General features: G+C 40.4%; 1 protein-coding gene and 1 pseudogene across 1 annotated transcript in view; both read right to left on the minus strand.

Annotated features, from left to right (window-relative positions):
- Positions 1-379: 379 nt before the first annotated feature.
- LOC137870602 (inactive N-acetylated-alpha-linked acidic dipeptidase-like protein 2) overlaps positions 380-24,316 on the minus strand; it is a 344,795-nt gene continuing 320,858 nt past the window's right edge. Inside the window, exons 10-11 of the mRNA XM_068708006.1 lie at positions 19,078-19,276; positions 380-848 (exon numbers count right to left, since the gene is read on the minus strand). Coding sequence (XP_068564107.1) covers positions 602-848; positions 19,078-19,276 — 446 coding nt within the window. The 3' untranslated portion in view covers positions 380-601. The remainder of the gene's footprint in view (positions 849-19,077; positions 19,277-24,316) is intronic.
- On the minus strand, positions 6,768-7,885 carry LOC137870584 (uncharacterized; annotated as a pseudogene).

Raw genomic sequence — 24,316 nt, forward strand, 5'->3', positions numbered from 1 at the left:
GTGTGTTATTGCTCTCTATGAAAAGTGAAAAGGCCATATGATGCCATGGCTTACAGGGATTTTAGAACAGCTAAAGTGTGTTGTTGGTAGGCTGATAGTAGAATGGTTTATTGCTGAAAAATGCCCTTATAAACTGGATATCCATACTTTGCTTTGCCGCATAGTTGTTTCCCATATCTCTACAATATCGATGTAGTGCAAATGACCCATTGGCCAAAATAGCTACATGAGACTAAGACCCAAGCTATACAATCCCAAAAAGTCCTTTTTATGGGCACATAAAACTATGCTTACTACCACAAAGTTACATTGACCAATGTGTCTGCAACTTAAGTGTTAACCCACGTAAACACTTTCCTTCTCCAAGATGGCTACACCTGCAGAGACTTAACTCAGACATTTTTACACTTTCTTTACTATCAAAAATTGGATTCTCTCTCTTATTCTTAACTTTTCCGCGGGTGTAGTGGAATAAGTAGGAGGATGTTTTGGAGGAGGCTCAATTGTGTTGTGTATGTATTTAAACTTAAATGACTTGATCAGTGGCAATTTTTGCTCCTAAGTGCATCCAAGCTCACTGGTGGGTCTGTGTCAGACAAGATCATATTGTGTCATTTGGGTAATTTTCAAACAAGTCCAAGCCAAAACACACCAGCCTCTCAGCTGAGCGGATGGCCCTAAGGATGAGAGACAGAGACTGGTTCATGGTGTTTTGGCAAAGTATTTCCTTGTCTGCAGAGTTGTGTTTGACTGCTTTGCTGGTGACATTGCAATGCAGGACAGCTTCCTGTGAGAACCTGAGGATGGAAAACTGAGGAGTCTTCTCTGGAAGGCTGTATAACAGATTCCTATAGAGAGAAAAGAGTGTCAATAGTGTGTCCATTCACATATTTTAATGCACATTTTGAAGTATTGCACTAGAAAAAGCAGTGTGTAAACGTCAAAATAATAAAACTTCCTTAATTGTGCAAAAAAGTTTTAAGCCTGCTTGAGGTTGTTTTTGCAAATATTGAATAAGAGTTGATGTGCTAAACAGGTTATGGAAATGCCCTTGTCAAACAAATTCTGACAAAGCAAACATTTATGACGGATCAGTTTTTTCCAATATATTTATATTGTCTTTGTCTCTGGACAGCATGAAACATGGCCAATACAAGCTGACATGAAAGAGCAATTAAAACTTGCCTAATTGAAAATAATTCCTGAAGACCTTTCTCCATTTTTCTCCTGTCGATCAGCTGAGGCAACTTGTTTTGTTTCCAGTTCACAACCTCTACTTCTTCTTATAGTCTATTTACTGGCAGATTAAAGAGTACCCTATAGCACCAAATTCTGATGAATTTATGCAACCGTGTTTATTTGCTTCACCCCAGTTCATGGAAATGCACCTAAATAGCATTCTTTTCAAAAGACAAACATTTAAAATATTTATGTAAAATTGACTTGACAATGGAATGGAAACACAACTAATGAATAGCTTAGTGAAAGCAGAATATGACATCCACTGCCACCCTCCTGCCAGCGCAAGCAATGAAGGCCACATTATTATTATTATTATTAATCATCTATGTCTCTTTGTCTTGCTGTCACACTGTAGTACCCACTAGTATGCACACACACACACACACACACACACACACACACACACACACACACACACACACACACACACACACACACACACAAAACAAAGACAAGCCTTTGGGGTAGCTGAGTAGTCATTTGTAGGTCAGAATGGCAGAGACTGCAGAGTGTTGCTCCCTTCTGGGCTGAAGTACATTGATTTCTCTTAACGTGGCTGAACAGACAGTCTTAGAGAGTAAATGGAGTGATTCTTCATCTGTTAAGACACAGGTCCTGAGCTGTAGGGTATGAAGAAACACTGACCCTCAGCACACAATTTAGACTCAAAGACAGAGTGCTGGCCAGTAAGATTATGTACTCTTATATGACACCAGTGAGGCTAATCCTGTAAGTTAAGGGTGTTAAGGCTTTGTAATATTGGGTGACAAACAGGACAGCTCTCATATTCATTACATTGTACATGTTTGCTTTCTCTGTATCTTCTGGGTTTCATTTGACCATGCTTTCATAACGTAGATCTTTGGCCAGAACATGGACCTTTGAATCAACAGTAGACTTTCAAATGAGTCTTTAATTCCAACTGCATTACCATAGAATGATAAAATATCTAGACAGTGATATAAAACAGCTAACTGCTGAAATGGACTGGCCATCTAAAGTAATTTTCACGTTTCTGCAAGTTGGTTTTCATACTGTTCTGAAAGATTGGAAGACGATGGATACCCACTGATTTTGCAGAACCTTAGAATGTGCTCTACATACTTCTACATTACATTTTTAAATTACTTTCCATATGCATGCATGGGAACTATGGTATGGGTAAGGTTAGAGAACGTGGCTAAGGTATAGTTAGTGTAAGGTCACTACAACACTGAGGGGCAAAATCACAAGAGGATTTTGTGGCTATTGCAGCCTCTAAACCTGTGCAAATAAGACAAAAAGAAATTCTCAAAGGGTGAAATGCACTCCTAACTGTACTGCCGAGCAAATAGCTCGTCTGTGCCATGTGCACATATTTAAATGAGGTAAACTTTAACAAATTTAACATGTCGGAGATATTGGTGGGACGCAGGCTGATTTCAGTGACCATTGGATACTGCAAGGATAACTTGGACATTATTTCCTCTGTGGAGTGCATGGTGCTGGAAATAATTTGTACCACCTCCTCTGTCTGCGCTAATTATGTTGCTGTCTACCATGTGTAGCGCCAATGTTTTTGGGTAAATTTTATGTAAATGGTGTCATGGTAAAACATGCAAATTGCATGCCTTTCTTTGGAAACGCCAGTCCCCAAAAAGACAAAAGCTTTGCAGTTTGGCATGGTAAAAATTGTGACATTTTGCCACGAAATTTTTAAGTAGATCTGTTAAATCCTCTAGGAGTTCGCAGAAGTTCTATAAAATGCCTAAAATGGTGTATTGTCATGTGACCTATCACATCATTGTTTTAGGTATTGACTACTTATTTGCCATATAAGCCATACCTTTTAAATAACATGACATCATGTGACCCATTGTTCATATAAATATTTTTAACAGCAGCTTCAAAGCTAGAGTTGGTAACTGAGCAAATATGACAACAAGGTTGTTTTTTTTTATAAAGTAACTATATCCTGACAGTACCTAATGAGACAGGTCATCTGTGCATAAATCAGGTTCCTCTGCCTCCTCTTAGTGCTCCCAATGGCATTTGTAAGATTCCACCTGCATGAAGAAAAACAACCAATTGGTGGAGGAGCTGTCGAAAACTGCTGCCAATCACAGCTAGTGAAGCTTGTGAACTTCAGATTGTAAAACTTTGTCAGCACTGATCAAATATGAATCAACATTCTGTTACTGAATTATATATATTAATATAATTATTTCTCGCCTCAAATGTTTTCAGAAACATATTTTACCGTTCCGTTAAGCTTTAAAGTTAAAAAGTTTTGTCAAGAAGGGTTGAGCTCCCAGGAGGGCTGCCTTAAAGAAGGAATACATGTTGGGTTTATGTAAATCAGGCTAAATGGACACAAAGCGTATACTTAGGATTGAAAGGATGAAATCCAATAATCATTTTAAGTAAGTGTATTACAAAATTATATGAAGTGAGTTAACAACTGTAAACTGATAATAATGATGTATCTGTTAACTTGATTAAGTAAAAATATCAGAGTCTGTGTGTGTGCTGAAGCACCAGAGCAATGTGTGTGGAAAGAGCTAGAATAATGAGAAGTGAGTTTGGGTGTGGGCCTTAGAGTATGAGGTCATCATCGGGTTTTGGGTGTGTGTGTCTGACAGAAGCACACAATATTTGATCAATATCAAAAAATGTGTTGAATGAATGTTAATCATGTGCCAGAGAAGGGAGTGTTGGGGAAGAACAGCCCAAAAGGGCTATAAAAAGAGTGACTTGCAAAGGCAAGACGGGATTTGACGCAGGACGCCTTCCAAGTGCTCGACGGAGACCACTGGACCTCGTTCAACAGCAGCATCGGAGGACTTCGTCTTTGTTCACGGAGAAGAAGACCGCAGTTCGTGACCAAGGATTGAAAGACGGAGATTTTCCTCTCCCCCCTATTTGACTTTAACACCCGGACGACAGAAGGACACAGCCCTAAAGACTTTGTACTGAGCCTGAAGGATCGCTGAATGGACTTTGTCGTCCCACGCAGGAGGAGCTGAAGGTTCCGGCCGGACCTCCGCTCCTAAAACCCCCAAAAGGATTTATTACTTCTTCAATCCCGCTCCACCGAGCCTCGGCACCGGAGAAAATTAGTATATAAAGAACCATATAACCTAAAAGAAATTGTAACGAATCGAATCAAGAATAGTATTATTTAGTGTGAGCCGTTGCTGTGCCCCTGCTAAACTATCCTGCAATAAATATCTAATCTGCATTTAAAGTCAATTTCTCAGAAAATTAATTACCTGGTAGTAAATGTTCCTCATGGCCGTAAAAGGTTAAATTTATTGTATGTTTAACAACCGAGTTCTGAATGGTCATTCTAGTTCCCAGTCCACTTAACAAGCCCTTACGGTTTTAGAAATCCTAGCCGTTAAAATCTAACCTGGCATTTTACCAAGAGATCCAGAGGAGGAAAGCTGCCATAACTGACGCGACTGGTAGAAGCGCCCGGCCAGGGGGCCCCTCGGCCGAGTGCATGTTACCGGAGGAAACAGGGTAGACGTCAGGAGTAACGGTAGTGAGCAGAGCCAGGCGAGTTTCCTCAGAACCACCAGCTTGCCAATCTTTTAATAGAGAGCTGAGTAATAGCTAGCCCCGTATCGGGCCTGTGAACCCCCAGATGTAACAGTTTACTCTGGTCAGTGCTTGGTTTTGGCTGGACTTTTTTCAAAATGGCAGCCTAGTCACAAACTTTTTCACCTTTCAAATTCTTAAATCATTTTACTTTTATTTGTGACTTTGATGAAACAAGTGAGGCAAACTAAGATAACTAATTGCTTCGTGTTACATTAACATAACTTATTTGTATCTTAACAAAGCTAGCTAACTTCTAGCAAACAATAAAACATTTAGTAATTATAATATAATGATGCGGGTAGCAAAACCATTAGGGAAACTTTGAATGAACTATTGTTGAATCTTTTTTTTAACTGCCTCCAACACAGACAAAACTCGAGTAAAGCTGCCCTTTATGCTATAGGCAAGGTGACTTTGCAGAAATTCACATACTGTATATATTTAAATATGTGTGCTTGATATGGCACCATGAATTTCCACAGGTCCTCACATTGATTGCATTAACATATGAATAAAGCCAATCTTGATCCACTATTGTCTGCGTTCTTTTTGTGTCTTCACAAGGCCTTTTGTACGGTAATAACTCAACTTTAAATGTTCTGTTTGTCTAAGAAGTCTACGAGAAAATGTTACTTCTCACTCGATTTATTACCTCAGTAAACACAAATTTATGGTCTTAATCTCTAGTTTCAAAGCTTCAATACAGCATGATGTTCATTTTGTAAATTATGGTCAATTTAGAGTCAAATAGACCATAAAGCATAGTATGCTCTAGAGCAGGCTTACTGTGATCTGCTGCTACCAGAGCTGTATCCAGCATCACATCACTCCTCCGCATTCCAAATATGGAAACTTCTGTTCATCGGTTCCAAAAAAAAAGCATGGTGACGACCCTTTTCGAAGATGGCAACGGAATAATCGCCAAACTCAAGGTTTCAAAACGTCAGTCCACAAACCAATGGGTGACGTCACGATGACTACGTCCACTTCTTATATACAGTCTACGGATATCCGGCAAGAAGCATGGGATCAGGAAATCACACAAAAAAAACCCTCTTTTCAGGTTTCAAGTAATGCGTTTGTCTGAACCAATCACTTTCCTGTGAGGAGCTACTGACGGGTTCAGATGTGTGAGCGAGGCGACTGTTTGTTCAAAACAATTGCTGCTCCTAAAGAGGTTAGCAAAGATGCTGCAATACCATCAGTTCTATTAGAACTGGATCGTGTTTCTTCATTGAAAGAGCAAAGAACGACACATATCCGAACCGGCTTCTGCAAGAGTTTGATTGACAGATGGTTCATTCAATCACCTGCCATGTATTTTTTTACATTGCAGACTGCAACCATAGACTGTATATAAGAAGGGGACATAGTCACGGTGACAACACCTGTGGACTGCCATTTTGAAGCCTCAAGTTTGGCCCTCACCATTTGAGTTTTTAGCAGTCACCATCTTGGCATTTAGCAACCACAAGTTACACGGAAGGGGGGAGCTAAGTACATCTAAACTCAAAATAAGACATGTTTATGCAACCTAAATGTTATAATCAACTTTCATGAGTTGAACACACCCAGTGAAAGGGTTAAAGTTGGAAGACGAAAACATGGACAGCTCCCAGACAGGGCAACGCTGTACTAGCGTCCTGTCATTACATTACATTACATTACAGTCATTTAGCAGACGCTTTTATCCAAAGCGACTTACAATAAGTGCATTCAACATTGGTAATCAAAAGAACTACGAGTCACCAGAAGTCATAAGTACATTTCCTTTTCCAAACAAGCATCTAAGAGCATGAAGCAGAGCATAACTCAGAGCCAAAGTACAGTGCAGAAACAAGAAAAACAGTTAGTGCTATAAGTAATACAAATACAATAAGTGCAACAAGCTAGTATGAATACAATAAGTGCTAAGTGGAAGGCTCAGGGTAGCACTTCCTGAAGAGGTGGGTTTTCAGCCAGCGCCGAAAGATGGGCAGCGACTCTGCTGTCCTGACGTCAGTAGGAAGTTCATTCCACCACTGTGGGGCCAGGACAGAAAACAGCCGTGACCGGGTCAATCGGCCGCCAGGACCTCTGAGCGACGGGGCAACCAATCGCCCCGAGGCAGCAGAGCGAAGTGGTCAGGCGGGGGTGTAAGGCTTGACCATGGCCTGGAGATACGAAGGAGCTGTTCCTTTCACTGCCCTGTAGGCTAGCACCAGAGTTTTAAACTGGATGCGAGCTCTTACAGGTAGCCAGTGTAGAGAACGGAGAAAGGAAGTTGTGTGGGAGAACTTGGGGCGATTGAACACCAGGCGAGCTGCGGCTTTCTGGACAAGCTCCAGAGGTCTGATGGCCGATGCCGGGGCTCCGGCGAGTAGAGAGTTGCAGTAGTCCAGGCGGGAGATGACAAGAGCCTGGATGAGAACCTGCGCCATCTCGTCAGTCAGGAAGGGACGAATCCTCCTGATGTTGTAGAGCAGGAATCTGCAGGAGCGTCTAATGGATGAAATGTTTGCCGAGACTGACAGTTGGTCATCCAGGGTCACACCCAGGTTCCTCGCAGTCCAGTCCGAGTTGGTGCCACCACGGTATCATCAATGGTGATGGACAGGTCCCGGTGCGGGCAACCCTTCCCCGGGAGGAACAGTAGCTCAGTTTTGTCTAGGTTGAGCTTGAGGTGGTGTGTCGTCATCCACTTCGAGATGTCAGCCAAACACGCAGCGATGCGCGTCTCCACTTGGGTGTCACCGGGGGGAAATGACAAGACCAGCTGGGTGTCATCGGCATAACAATGGTAGGAGAAGTCATGCGAGCGAATAACAGAACCCAGAGATGTTGTGTAGAGCGAGAAGAGAAGGGGGCCCAGGACTGAACCTTGCGGAACCCCCGTAGTCAGCATGCGTGGTTCCGACACGGCCCCCCTCCAGGTCACCTGGTAGGATCGACCCGTCAGGTAGGATGCAAACAGGGAGAGTGCAGAGCCTGAGACACCCATCCCCTCAAGGGTGGAGAGGAGGATTTGATGGTTCACAGTGTCAAACGCCGCAGACAAGTCCAGGAGAATCAGGACAGAGGAGAGAGAGTTAGCTCTCGCGGCGTGAAGCGACTCTGTCACCGCATGGAGGGCCGTCTCTGTCGAGTGACCCACTTTGAACCCGGACTGGTGGGGGTCCAAAAGGCTGTTTTGGTGGAGATAGGAAGACAGTTGGTTAAAGACAGCACGTTCAAGTGTTTTGGATAGAAAGGGTAGAAGAGAAACCGGTCTGAAGTTCTTGACATCAGAGGGGTCAAGTGATGGTTTCTTCAGAAGGGGGGTGACTCTGGCGGTCTTGAAGGCCGTGTCAATCACAAGGTATTTTACTCTAAATGGAATCATCATATACTAAATGAACATCATGCTGTAATGAAGAAGACTTGAAAGCAGCAATTTGAATCCAGCCAGGGATTTTATTTCTCATATGCAGAATAAACACAGATCAACACGCTAAACAGCGGCACAGTGTCCAGTGGACCAAAGTCTCTCCTTCGGAGTCGGGAGGGAAACTCAACCGAACTCTCACCTGGAAAAGGTCCGGACAGGATCAGTTGAGGCCGTGGACATGGCAAGCAACTGGCGCCAGAAGACCTCCAAAAGGGCAGGACAGCGCGACTGTGGAAACCTGCGGACCAACACAGGATTGCCAGGACGTCGGCAGGTGTACTCCAAGGTACTACGCTGGACAACCTCTTCGCACAGGTGATTTCCGAGGATCTACTCTGAGCGGCAGGAGTGCTGAAGACAGCCAGAAAGTCAGGACAGGATCTTCACTGAAACAATATTCAGACTTACGTGACTGGTAAGCAGTAAATGGTACAGGGTTGGAGACCATACAGGGTTGGAGACCGTACGGGGTTGAAGTGGGTGAAAGACGGTACAGATTGACAACCCAAGACTGCAGGACCAGGGTTGACATAATGCCATGGGGATGATTAGTGGGATAAGAGTCTGGTGTGTCAGCCTGCAGGAGGTAATCGGCTGGAGTGTCTGCAGCTGTGCACTAATCAGGGGTGTAGCCATGAGAGATGTCGGGAGGCAGAGGAAAAACACAGAGCACATGGCACACAATAACAAACAGGGGAATAACAGAACACATGAGGAGAGGAGATCAGGGGAAACAGAGGTAACACACAACGGGTATGGGATCCTGACAGAACCCCCCCCCCCCCTCCTCAAGGAACGGATTCCAGACATTCAACATCCAGAAAAACAAACACACAAACAAAAAGTGTTTGAGCACACCAGATTTTAAAATTGTGTCCTCAAATTAAAAACAAAAATCCCTGTGCTTATTTGAACACATCCTCTCAATGATCTTATCAGTAAAGTATTCCATTAATCAAATATAAATTACATAGTCTTGCAGTTGTTCAGCTTTCCAGTTGTATAACTCTGGAAAACAGTTCAAAACCCTCAGTGCACACAGCAGGGCCACCTAGAGTAGGTACTATCCTAAATTTCATTCCAATGTCAGCAGCAACTACATATTTGAATTGAATTTTAAAAAATGTTCTCTATTGAAATATTTACCGCTAGACCACAAACAGATCTGCATTGCCTTATCCAAACACCCTTAACCATAGTGAATCTGGAAAGTGTTTTAAAGCTCAGTAAACAATTTAATGAGGTTACTTCCACAAGTATAAGTATAATGCACATAGCCATAATGCAGGAATCATTGTGTTACTGTGTTGCTCTACACCAAAAGTGTCATCATTATGTGTTTGTGTTGCTTAAAAATGTACCATAGTATTTGTTGCCTAAAATATGACGTAAGCCGTCATGGAAATCAGTTGGAAAGTGCTCTTAGTCTAATTGACTTGGTCCTGCAAGGGAATGGTATATTCCTTTACAAATGAGTGCTATTAAGCCTTAATGCTTTCCAAGCATGATGGAGCAGCTAATATTAGCTTGGATGCAAATGGAAGTCTGGGACAATTAACATGTCTATTACTGCCATAAACTGTGAATAACACTGAACAGCAGAAGACATTTATTCCTTTAGAATCTAGTTGGAAAATAGACAGCTGCAGAGCTGTGGGGGAAGACAGAGTGTACCGCTGTGAGGATGCAAAAATCAACAGGACAGGGGTGTACTATTATGAGATAGAAATACTGTAGTCGCAGAGAAAAAGTCCCCACTATTAGTCAAGGTCAGCTGTGCAACAACTAAATGAGATTTGATATGATTTATTGTGTTTATTTTGTCGCTGGACATTTTGACTAAAATAACTTCACCAACTAATCTGGAGCTCTCACTTTCTTGTACATGCACTGTGCAGAGGCAATGAATTACTGCTGCTCTGCCCTGAAAAGCTGCAGCTTGGAAAAAATTCAGACACTGCTGTGTGTAAATTATTTGTCTTTTCCCTTTTTTGGCAGAAGGAATAAATATGTGTCCACTGTGAAGCTCAAGTTTTATGCTACATTATTGCTGTTCTGCTCCATATGTAGAACAAGTTGAAAAATAAGTGGATGCTCCCATTGCAAGATAGATGGCTGACGGAGGATTTAAATCATAGCTGATTTAGAGACTGTGTGGAAATTATTAGGGCAGGGAGAGGGGTCTAAATTTGTACATTTTTAAGAATTATTATCATTGTCATGGCCACCATCACTACTGTAGTTTTTTTTCTTTCCCCTTGGCTTCCCAAGTTATGGAACTTGGGTAGAGAGAATGTTTTCCCAAATTGTCAAATCCGCCGCTTGGTCAGTGGCCCTACACTTGAAATTATGACACCCTAGTTACCCCTGGCGTAAATCTTGGACAGCGTGCCTTTCCACTTGTTACATGGATATTATATTTTCTAAATAAACTTCCAATGTAGTTTACTTAGTTTTTAGTTTTATTTATACTAGAAAAGTACTTGGTTAGGCTTGGGTTGGGTTTGTTATGTAAAATAAGTCTGTTTGTTAACGTAAATGCCATTAGTTAAGTTAGAAGTTACATAACAAAACAAAATATTGACTTGCTTTCACACAGCACACACACAGTGATCTCCTGGGTGAAAGTTCTGTGTTTGACCCATCCAACCACTCCTCAACAGGAGAAAGACCACGTAAGGTGGTCTTTCTTGCTCTTCATACTACGTTGGTTGCTCTTGACCGTCTAATACTGACATGGATGGGATTACATCGGAGTTAGTTGTAAGCTAGAAGGGTGCCTCAGTGCATCGATATTAGATGCCAAGCTGCAGTATTTGATGAGTTGGGAGTGAGGCAGGGGTTGCCCAGACCCATGGAAGGATGCTGGTTCACGCCAACTAACTGTTTTCCCACATTTGACTTGGAGAGAGCTTGTATGCTTTGTTGCGGCTTTGTTCATGTCAAACCTAATTCATTTATTTTGGTGAGGGTGTTGCAGTATTTTTGCAGTATTCTTTCAAGTGTGGGTGCAAAGCTACCATCTGTGTATAATCAATTCAAAGACATATCTGTATACATTTCTGTTTTCATATATGGAGGTACATGGGTATTAGCTGAGGTTAATGTGTCATATTTTGTGTTATATAGTTTTCTACTTACGTGTTTTAATTTTTGGCCTTTTTAGTCTTATATACAATTAGAGGAGGTGTAGATGAAAATGAGGTTGGTTTGAAGGTTTCATGAAAAAGTTGCAAACTAAAGCTTTTTAGTTTTTTTGAGATGGTGCCTAACTCCAGCTTGTCAGTTTTCCATCTACTGTCAAGGCATGCAGTTCCAGCCGTCAAAATCAGATCATGATGTAAAAATAACACCATTATCAACTGCAATGCACAACTAATATGGCGAAGGCAGACAAAATGGTATTGAGCATGAAACTTACATAATGTTGGAATATCAAATCTAAAATTAAAGCTGCAAGCAGCATTGATCGGGCCCTCGCAACGTCACACACGTCGAGGGTACTGGCAGGACTCTGGTTGACGCGGCAATGCATTTCTGTGACCATCATACACTGCATGCACAAGTTAGATGATATTTCCTGCGTCAACCAGCAGCATAGCAAGACCATGTTGCCAGGTCTTAAGCCTCAAATGTTTTGAGTGTACCTCCGATACCATCATAAATGTAAGCCTGTTAAGATCATTAAGAAAATGAACGTGTGAATGTGCTTCAGTATTTGTAACATAACAGACTGTCAGGTTACTGGGATGGAGTTCAACTCCCTGCAGTGTCCTACTGATTGTATTTGGACTTACATGAAAGTTAACAGAACAGCAGTGTCATTTGTTTTTACTTGAACACTTTAATTTGACACTGTTTTCATTTTAAGCTCTTCTGTAACTTTAGATTGTAGTGTGAAGCATTCATTGTAACATTTAACCTGATTCTCATGTAGAAGCTCGAGACAGATCATTTATACTAATGCCCACTGACATGGTTTGAAAAACACTGTTGATTAACTTTTGTTCTCTAAGCATCTTAGTTTGCACATATTTAGATCAGAGAAGTCTTTTTCTCATGGTGTGCCCACAAACCCTGTTTGGGCCGCTGTTATTATAGAATTCTGTTTACGTCCGTGGTTGCCAGTAGGTGGCGCTATGACTATGAGTTAATATTGGCATGCAGAAGTCCTAAAATCACGACAGCAATCAAGCATGTCAAGTTTGGGGCAGTTTTGACAAAGTAAGGTTGAGTTACAAAAGCTTGATGGATGATGGCGAATCATGTAAAATTGCCGCGACACCAAGTCCATGTTATCCGATGAAACATCAAGCTTTTAGTAACTTTTAATCGTTAAGGTCTTTAGGTTGTTCTGACCAAATTCTAAGCTGATCGGATTATTTCCCTAGGAGGAGTTCGTAGTGCAGCACCTGGAAAAGGAAATAAAACCACAAGAAATTCATACAAAATTCAAATTGGCTGACTTCCGGTTGGGTTTAGAGCATGGACCTCTAGACTTTTTTTTAAGTCTACATGTGATACACCTGCTTACTTAATTTCATACATCTAGGTGAAACGTACTGCGAGGGCTGCATCGTCGAAATATTGTAGGGGGCGCTATCGAGCCGAGTTGCCGCTCTGAAGCATTAAAATCACATCAGATAACTACATTCAGGATTTTAAATGTGTGTGACAAGTTTGATTTTGTTTTGAGTATGTTTAGCCCCTCAAAAACACCTTTGTTTTTCATGGCGAGGAATGCGTCGCCACGGCAACGGCATTTCACGAAACAACAAGCTTTGAGTAACTTTTAATCACAAAGGTCTTTAGATTGTTCTGACCAAATTCTAAGTTGATCTGATTAGTTCCCTGGGAGGAGTTCGTTAAAGTAGAGCGCCTGGAAATTGCAAAAACGACACTAGAAATTCAGACTAAATTCAAAATGGCTGACTTCCGGTTGGGTTTAGGGCATGGCCCCAAGAGACTTTTATTTAAGTCCACATGTGATACATGTGCCTACCAAATTTTGTTAATCTATGTGAAACGTACTGCGAGGGCTGCTTCGTCGAAATTTTGTAGGGGGCGCTATTGAGCCGATTTAACACTCTGATTGAATAAAATCATATTATAGAACTACATTTTGGCCTTGTGATCTGTGTGTCAAGTTTGCTTGTGTTTCGAGCTTTTATAACCTCTCCAAATGACCATCGTTTTTCACGGCGAAGACTGCGTTACCACGGCAACGGCATTCGACGAAACATCAAAAGCTTAGAGAACTGGCATTATGAACTTCTTACATTTGTGTGGAACAAATTTGATGTTGATCTGATTTTCCAACTAAGAGAAACAAGCCAAAGTATAAAGACTTTAACTTACTGTTGCCAGTAGGTGGCGCTATGACTATGATTCAAAATTGACTTGCAGATGTCTTCAGGCCTGGAGTTTAATCAAACATGTGAAATCTGGTAAAGATCTGATGATGCGGAGTCGAGTTACATCAGTTTATTCGTTCATGGCGAAGGATCGAAATTCGCAGAGCCGCCACGTCGCCACGCACAACTTCCTACAATTTTCACAATGAAGCATTATCAAGGTCTTAAGGCTTTTGTGACAAAATTTGAGAGGGATCCGATTAATCTGTGAGCAGTAGGGTGTCAAAGTACACAACCTATGACTTCCTGTTGCCACTAGGTGGCGCTATTACTATGATTCTAAATTGTCATATACATGTGTTCAGGGTCAGGATGTTATGACATATGAGAAATTTGGAGCAGATTAGGCAATGTACAGCCGAGTTACAACAACTTCCTGTTTCATGGCGAATGGTGTTTTTTTGCCGCCACGCCACGGACACATAGTTCGATAACTTTTTGATCTTTGAGTATCGTTTCACTGCCAAGGTCTCAAGAGCATACTGACCAAATCTGAAGGCAATCGGGTTTAATCTCTAGGAGGAGTTCGTTAAAGTACGGCGCCTTGAAACGGTCCAAAAACGTCATAAAATTCAAAATGGCCGACTTCCTGTTTGGTTTAGGATATACCTCCTTTTGACTTTTTTTGTACATCCCATCACGTTCCACATACCTACCAAATTTCATACAGCTAGGTCAAACCCAAAGTTGGGGCTACTCTGTAGGGGGCGCTATCGAGCCAAAATGTCATGCAAATATTGGACACCCCAATAATACTGGAATTTTCACCACGATTGAATTTTGTGCCAAATTTCAAAAGATTCCCAGTATCCCAAGCACCTCCTTTTTGCGATGAAACTGGTACGATAATAATAATAATAATACTAATAATAATAATAATAATAATACTAATAATAATAATAATAATAATAATAATAATAATAATAATTAAAGCTGCAAGCAGCATTGATTGGGCCCTCGCAACTTCACGCACGTCGAGGGTACTGGCAGGACTCTGGTTGACGCGGCCATGCATTTCTGTGACCATCATACATTGCGTGCACGAGTTAAACAGTATTTCCTGGTACTGGCAGGACTCTGGTTGACGCGGCCATGCATTTCTGTGACAATCATAAACTGCGTGCACGAGTTAAACTATATTTCCTGCCTCAACCAGCAGCGTAGCAAGATCATGTTGCCAGGTCTTAAGCCTCAAATGTTTTGAGTGTACCTCCGATACAATCATAAATGTAAGCCTGTTAAGATCATTAAGAAAATGAATATGTGTGAATGTGTTTCAGTGTTTATAAAATAACAGACCGTCAGTTTACTGGGATGGGGTTCAACTCCCTGCAGTGTCCTGCTGACTTTCTTACATGAAAGTTAACAGAACAGTATTGTCATTTGCTTTTACTTTAACACTTTAATTTAACACTGTTTTCATTTTAAGCTCTTCTATAACTTTAGATTGTAGTGTGAAGCATTCATTGTAACATTTAACGTGATTTTCATGTAGAAGCTCCGGACAGATCATTTATACATATGCCCACTGACATGGTTTGAGAAACACTGTTGTCTAACTTTTGCTCTCCAAGCATCTTAGTTTGCACATATTTAGATCAGAGAAGTCTTTTTCTCATGGTGTACCCACAAACCCTTTAAATAAATTCAGTGTTTGGGCTGCTGTAATTAAAGAATCCTGCTTACTTCTGTGGTTGCCAGTAGGTGCTGCTATGACTATGAGTTAATATTGGCATGCAAAAGTCCTAAAATCATGACGGTAATCAAGCATGTCAAGTTTGGGACAGTTTTGTCAAAGCACAGTTGAGTTACAACAGCTTGGTGGATGATGGCGAACCATGTCAAATGGCCGCTACACCAAGTCCATGTTGTTTGATGAAACCTCAAGCTTTTAGTAACTTTTAATCGCTACGGTCTTTAGATTGTTCTGACCAAATTCTAAATTGATCGGATTAATTCCCTAGAAGGAGTTCGTAGTACAGCTCATGGAAATGGAAAAAAAACAGGAGAAATTCATACAAAATTCAAAATGGCTGACTTCCGGTTGGGTTTAGAGCATGAACCCCTAAGACTTTTTGTTAAGTCTACATGTGATACATCTGCTTACCAAATTTTATACAGCTAGGTGAAACGTACTGCGTGGGCTGCATCGTCAAAAAATTGTAGGGGGCGCTATCGAGCCAACTTGCCACTCTGAAGCATTAAAATCACATCAGATAACTACATTCAGGATTTTAAATGTGTGTGACAAGTTTGATTTTGTTTTGAGTATTTTTAGCCCCTCAAAAACACCTTTGTTTTTCATGGCGAAGAATGCGTCGCCACGGCAACGGCCTTTCACGAAACAACAACCTTTGAGTAACTTTTCATCACAAAGATCTTTAGATTGTACTGACCAAATCTGAAGTCGATCTGATTAATTCCCTAGGAGGAGTTTGTTAAAGTAGAGCCCCTGGAAATGTCTAAAACGACACTAGAAATTCATACAAATTTCAAAATGGCTGACTTCCGGTTGGGTTTAGGGCATGGCCCCAAGAGACTTTTATTTAGGTCCACATGTGATACATGTGCCTACCAAATTTTGTTAATCTATGTGAAACGTACTGCGAGGGCTGCTTCGTCGAAATTTTGTAGGGGGCGCTATTGAGCCGATTTAACACTCTGATTGAATAAAATCATATTATAGAACTACATTTTGGCCTTGTGATCTGTGTGTCAAGTTTGCTTGTGTTTCGAGCTTTTTTAACCTCTCCAAATGACCATCGTTTTTCACGGCGAAGACTGCGTTACCACGGCAACGGCGTTCGACGAAACATCAAAAGCTTAGAGAACTGGCATTATGAACTTCTTACATTTGTGTGGAACAAATTTGATGTTGATCTGATTTTCCAACTCAGAGAAACAAGCCAAAGTATAAAGACTTTAACTTACTGTTGCCAGTAGGTGGCGCTATGACTATGATTCAAAATTGGCTTGCAGATGTCTTCAGGCCTGGAGTTTAATCAAACATGTGAAATCTGGTAAAGATCTGATGATGCGGAGTCGAGTTACATCAGTTTATTCGTTCATGGCGAAGGATCGAAATTCGCAGAGCCGCCACGTCGCCATGCTTCGACAACTTCCTACAATTTTCACAATGAAGCATTATCAAGGTCTTAAGGCTTTTGTGACAAAATTTGAGAGGGATCCGATTAATCTGTGAGCAGTAGGGTGTCAAAGTACACAACCTATGACTTCCTGTTGCCACTAGGTGGCGCTATTACTATGATTCAAAATTGTCATATACATGTGTTCAGGGTCAGGATGTTATGACACCTGAGAAATTTGGAGCAGATTAGGCAATGTACAGCCGAGTTACAACAACTTCCTGTTTCATGGCGAATGGTGTTTTTTTGCCGCCACGCCACGGACACATAGTTCGATAACTTTTTGATCTTTGAGTATCGTTTCACTGCCAAGGTCTCAAGAGCATACTGACCAAATCTGAAAGCAATCGGGTGTAATCTCTAGGAGGAGTTCGTTAAAGTACGGCGCCTTGAAACGGTCCAAAAACGTCATAAAATTCAAAATGGCCGACTTCCTGTTTGGTTTAGGATATACCTCCTTTTGACTTTTTTGTGCGTCCCATCACGTTCCACATACCTACCAAATTTCATACAGCTAGGTGAAACCCAAAGTTGGGGCTACTCTGTAGGGGGCGCTATCGAGCCAAAATGTCATGCCGCAGCTGGACACCCCAATAATACTGGAATTTTCACCACGATTGAATTTTGTGCCAAATTTCAAAAGATTCCCAGTATCCCAAGCACCTCCTTTTTGCGATGAAACTGGTACGATAATAATAATAATAATAATAATAATAAAAATCATTAGAATAACAATAGGTCCTCCGCTCCGACTACGTCGGTGCTCGGGCCCTAATAATAATAATAATAATAAAAAACATTAGAATAACAATAGGTCCTCCGCTCCGACTACGTCGGTGCTCGGGCCCTAATAATAAAAAACATTAGAATAACAATAGGTCCTCCGCTCCGACTACGTCAGTGCTCGGGCCCTAATAATAATAATAAAAAACATTAGAATAACAATAGGTCCTCCGCTCCGACTACGTCGGTGCTCGGGCCCTAATGATCTACACCTCCTTGACCTGCTGCTCAGGCTACTAGAAGGTCAATTTCTAAGCAGATTTATGGACACTTTTTCTTGATTCATAATTCTTAATTCAACACCATTGGGCCACCGCTACAATCACTGTGCTCAATTAAGCCTTATTTCACACATTATATTGTCAACAAAAACCTATTTAATTCCTTATGTGATGGTAGTAAATCAGATTAAGATCAAGTCTTGAATATAAAAGAAGTTCCAGAATATGTATTAAGGCACTTTCAACAGATCATATAATCACATAACTCTCTTTGATTAAGACAATCATTGACCAAACTGCCTCAAAAAAATACAGTGATATGATGCTCTTTTTAAAACATAGCAGAAGGTGCATTATGGAAGAACAATATGTGAGAATTTGTTCTTTTTTCCATTGCATTGAAACCACTCACCGCCACATTAAGTCATGTCCTTCAATGTCACCAGCGACATGTCACTTCATAAAGACGAATCACTTTAAATGTAATTTGTTCTTTACTTGACCTGCTTTTGCAATTTATCATTATTATGTTCCAGCAATCACTTCTAATCATGTTACTGCTGGACCTCCTTTAAAACACAATATTCTGTTAGTGTTTTACCAAGACCCTGAGCTGACTGCTATACCACTAAAAAAAGTCAAAGAAGTACAAGCACACATTGTCATTCCACTGATTAACAGTTGGTGGCAGTAAAGCACTAAGAAACTAAGCAAAGGCAGGGAAGAAGAAATATGCAAATAGTCAGCTTAACAAATGTTTTGTGTTGTAGGAAATGCATGTGACATATCTAACATCACAGTTTTTGTTTCCATGACAGATCCACAAGCAAACTGTGTCCTGTAATGATGGAATTTGAGTCTGCCAACAAATATAAAGGCTCAACTATTTCTATTTCAGAAGGGTGAGACTGTACAAATAACATAACCATGTAAATAGGGAGACCAACTTAGCTAAAGTTAGATTGATTAATGTGCGGAAGGTGGCACAAGTTTTTGTAGACAAATTTTGTTCAGGTCGCCTGCAAGTTTAGTTAGCTGGGATTTAACATGTTTTAATGCTAACTGTGAATAGAAAATAAGACTAATTTCCTATTAAAGAAAGGGTACAGAAAGGAATTGTTGACAACAGAATACCAAGAAACACCATTAAGATGTCAAACACCAAATTTAACGATATTCAAGATTTTAAGGTCAAGAGTTTGTGACATATTTTCACAATTTTTCAAAACTGAGTGTGTGTGCACTGGGCTGCAAGTCTAAGATGGTAACATGTCTCCTACCTGTACACTCCAGGCGGTGTCTGTGGGATGAGGAAGCTCTTTTCCAGGTCACGGAGTACATCATTTAGCATCCGCACGTGGGAGGGGTCGCGCTCTTTAGGGTCATTTGCTGGCCGCATCGTTTCTGACTGGAAGAAAGCTGCGTGGTCTCTCAGAGAGGAGGCTGAGGACAGCATGGGCTGAGTAACCAAGCTATTGTCTAGACACATATACGGTACAGGGACAAGACAATGTGACAGAAAAATAAGGTATGTAATTGTCCAGAAATCCCAGCATTGGATAAAAGAACTACATATAGAAAACACAATCAACTTACAAGGAATATACATTGGTTTCAAGTTGAAGCTCATTGTGGTCTTACAAAGTCTCAAAAGGACCCACTTAATAGGCACACATAATAGAACAGAAAATGGGATGCAATCAGATTGTCCAGACCACTTCTAGAATTGGACTGGACCTTAGCCACAGGTAAAAGCAATGTACACAGTGTGACCAAGTTCTTGAGAAACAAACTCTATCAAACATGTTAAAAGGTCACCTCATCCTGCTACCTTGGACTGGAGCCGAAGCAGCCTACGGACTACCGTGCTACAGTTAAATGTAAACAGGAAAATGTCCCCTTGTATTGATAACACAAATATCAGATCTAATTCAAGACTTTTTTAAAGAGTAGAATACAGTGACTAAAGGTCTCTGCTTCTCTAACCATAAACGATAATTATTGATAGCATGAGAAATACAAATAGGGACAGCCTTCCTTGTGTGAGGTTTTAATTGATTACTCAGCCAAGCAGCCATGAATCCCTTTGTTGTTTTTTTTAAATGAAGCCTTGTATTAGATGGAGGCAGCATCAGGAGGAAGGTTATGTTGAATAAGTGTGTATTGCATGGCTGAAATTGTACCAACTAAAAAAGAGAATACTAATTACTAAATTAAGCTTCTTGGCAGATGGGACGCCACATGTGTGTCCTCTCTTGGCTGGTTACCCCTGGATCTAAACAATGGCTGCGGTCGAAAAGTCCAAAGATGACCTCCTAACGTCTATTCCTAGCCACTTTTCCTTGACCTCTATGGAAAACGTCATAGGGTCAAGGAAAGATGTAAAAGAAAATTCATGAGGAGTTAGGAAATAACAACCGTTGTGTTTAGAGAATCCGACTCCACTTTCACTAATCTACGTAATTATGATGCGACAGCGAATGTCACTGACGGAGGTCTGCCATGGCGAAACTGCAATGAAGGACTACAAAAAGCACAACTAAAACATGACACTATTAAATCTATAACTCAATGGCTTGCAGGCTTTATAAAGAGCTTCTTTTGTGAGAGGCTGCTTCACTCGTGGTGTGAAGGAGAGAAACCGCAGTTCCTTCCTTCCTGCTGTCACACTTAACACTGCTTCAGTAGAAACTGACAATTCACTCATGTGCAGTATCAATAAAACTGTTAAATATAAATATTTCCTTTGGAGTCAACGCTTGCGTTATATTTAGCTTTTTAACAGTTGAATAATCTATCATAGGCCTAGGTTGTTTTGTTTTTTACGAATGGTTCTTGTTATTGAGAATGAGAATTTGTTCATTGACAGTTTGCTATATTTAATGTTCATTTTATTTCGTATTCTTTTTTAAAATTCACTTAATTTGTTACATGTTCGAAGTAAATAAATACATATAAAATGAAATGAAAGGATTTTCACAGTCTATTCATATTCATCAACATGAACCCTATTACTTTATGACTGTATGAGTATAATTGTTAAACTTGTGTGAGATAAGCATATCGTTTGTTTTCATGAACGGCTAAATGGTGTGTCATTTTAAATGTTGCCCCGCAAGGAATTGTGGGGCGGAATTATCTACTTTCCTTTCGTAAAGAAAGGTCCAGCGTTTCCTATGCTAAAGGAGCTAATAAAGGAAGCATTGAAGCACCTTTCCTTAGCATTTAGAGAATTCGAACAGCTCTTATCATGGTGGCCACTTTGATGCTTCCGGGTTATTTCACTCAGTTAGGAACCTTGCTTAGCAAAAAGGACTATTCAACTGCAGCCAATGTTCCTGTAAATGTATTTTAATTTGCATTTTGAAGTACTGCTTTGGAAAAGCTGTATGGTAACTGCAAAATTCGATAAAACTTCCTCAATTGCACCAAACGTTTTTGTGCTCACTTGAACTCTTTTGTTGAAAAAGAGTTGATGCGCTAAATGGGATATGGAAACAACCTTGCCGAATAGGTTTGGACGTATTGATCATTTAACTCATATGTGATCAGTTGTTTCCACTGTCAGTGTCTACCCGGATATATATTTATATTGTCCTCGTCTCTGGGCAGCATGAAACATGGCCAATATCAGCATGAAAAAACAAAACTTGCCCAATTGAAACAAACAACAACAAACCATTTTTCTATCGTAAATGGGCCAAAGCAACTTTTTTTGTTTCTGGTTCGCGACATCTTCATCTTTTACTGACGGATTACAGCCAATGCGTAAATCGTAGCCAACTTCTAACAAAAGTACACAGCCAACTTTATTTTGCTCCAGACCTGTTGATTGAAATGCACGTAATTGGCCCTTCTTCGATGAAACATTTCAAAAGTTCGCTTAAAATTTGCTTTACAATAGAATGGAAACACGACTGATGTGGGCAAGAAATGTTATTAATAACAGGTGAAAGTGCAAAGAATCATGGTATCCAGATAACATATCCAAATACAGATGGCATGTTACCATACCAGGTGTAAATTGGATCTTTGACAGTTATATCCTTTTATACTGTTCCACACAGTGGTGCAAACACTTTATAAAACGCAGGGGAAACTCAGTGACAAAAATAACAGAACTTGATGGAATGGAATAGCCAAGGGCACATGGGAAGTACTTTAGCCCTGTGATAGACTATGGGACATATCCTGGACAGAGCACCAATGCCTCAATGTAGGGAGGGATAAGCTTGGCAAACATACACACACAAACACACAGGAAACCAGCTACTCACACAATGCTATCCTCATTAGCCTGTCACCACCAAGCTGGTTGTTACAGTGCATTTGGCACTGCAAATGAAATATCTTGCATTTGCAGTTAATTGGCATGTATTTTTGACTCTGTTACATGAGTTTGGCCTGGATTCAATAGGCCTGTGTTGAAAAGGCGGAAATCTGTTGTGTTACTGTATGTATCAGGACACAGGTTCATGTTCATGTCAGCTCTTAATAGTTTACATTCAGTTAGTCAGAATTTAATGCTCTCACAGTACATGGACACTGTTTGCAACACTGCAGGTCAAGAAGGTGCTAGGAAGTTGCAGTGTACTTCCCATGTGTAATGTGTCTTGGTTAGAAAGAAAGATACTGTAATTGTACACACATGGTGCAAGGTCCAGGTACTGGATTTTTTTTAACTGTAGCCAGGATTTTTACAACCATTTTAACATTAACCACATCATTTTAGGCAGATTTTGTCATTGGAAACAAATATAATAATGTAATAAGTAATACTGAGTTATGCAGAATTGTCTTGTGAAAAAGTTGATAGTTTTGTATGACAAATATTGCAGGGAAACATATGTAACACAATTCTGAGAAAAATAAGAGAAAACTGTGAAAGGTGTGAAAAATGTGTGTGCACAAAGAGTGCATTTATTCAGATTAGGGTCTATAATAATAGTAATATTTTTTTTAACTTTAAGAATATGAACAATTGTTTAAAGTCAAAGCAGTAGGAAGTGTGAACATGTTTAGGATCATGTATAGTTTTTATTTTAATCAAAAAGAAACTATGAACTAATAGCCTGTAGCATACTGGTCAACGGATCTCGTGTGTATTTGTATTTCTTTGGATCAGAGTGTGTCACAGTAGGTCGGGAACAGAGCGTGACTCATCTGAGAGGAGAGGGGAAGACAGTGGGGACAAAAATAGACAAAGAAATCTGTTCTCTCCTACAAATTTAAATGACTCTGGCTCCTCACAGCCTACTGGGACTCATGAAATATTGTTTGATTGTTGTAATCCATCACATCTTTTGACACACAGGAATGTGTGTGAGTGTATTTGTATTTGGGTGTACAGTTGGGACTCAGCCTCCTGTGATAAGAGTGGCAGAGAGAAGAGAGAGAAACTACAAGAGAGCTTTATGGTGATGCTTTTATTCATTGGAATATGTTTTACTTTTTAGTTCACCAAAAGCTCAAGATGTTTATAAATGCTGTCATTGGGTATCATCTAGGTTTAACTGATTCTCATTCTGCTATATTGGCATAGGTTCTTAAAGAATCCTGGCTCAAATTATTGTTGTATGATTTAAGTATTGAAGACACTAATAAACAGTAATTTAGAAAATCATATGTTTGCCTGGTCCTAACTATGCATAAGGTGACTTCATGTTCTTCCTTTTCAGCAAAATCCTCTCCTGTAGCTCCAGTGGCGGGCCGTGTATTTTATACCTGGGCCTTCAGTGCTGTCCTACTAAAGTTGAACCACCTCCTAATAACCTCATTATGGTTATTATTATTATTTGTTTCGTGTAAAAATGAAGCTCAACACCTACAAATACACTAACTGCAGAGTGCAGATACATGAATATGCGCATGATGGGATGCTGCGTCATTAACGACAATGCATATAGTCAAAATCAATCCAGCAAAACTGCAGCGCTAAAACATGCATTCACAGAGCACGAGCCATTCAAATATTATTCACATCAGAGGGAACAATATTAACCATATCATAAAAACAACACCATAGACAAATTAACACAGTACTGCAGATGTAAAAACAAAAGCAATTCACTTACCAAAGCTGCTATTTAAAGATAAAGCTCTTTTCTTTGTTAAGAAAGAGTTTAATGACACGGTTGTACAGAACATCGGTGCGGTTCAGTTCCAGTAAGAAGTCCTTCTCGATTCATGGACGCCAGTGATGACAGTCGAGCCTCCCCAGTTGTACTTCTTGAATACGTTTTAAGGGGTTTGAGGGCTGAATATGTCCGCTCGACAGAGGCAGTAGACATTGGGATTGTCACCGCCCAACATGTCATGCTAGCCCACTGACCAATCACGTATGTCTAGGCCAGTTGGAAGGCTATGACATGTCAAAGAATAGCGCAGCAGAGCAACAGAGGAAGACAGTAGCTGTGCAATGAGATAATAAGCTAATGGTAAAAAATATTTAAAATACATGTAGTGTATTTATGAAAAATAATTAAAATAGCTATAATAACTTTGATTCTGTCTAGGCCA

The sequence above is a fragment of the Cebidichthys violaceus genome, unplaced genomic scaffold, assembly GCF_023349555.1.
Source record: "Cebidichthys violaceus isolate CVI_PGR_0920_01 unplaced genomic scaffold, fCebVio1.0.p SCAF_13, whole genome shotgun sequence".
Lineage (NCBI taxonomy): Eukaryota > Metazoa > Chordata > Actinopteri > Perciformes > Stichaeidae > Cebidichthys > Cebidichthys violaceus.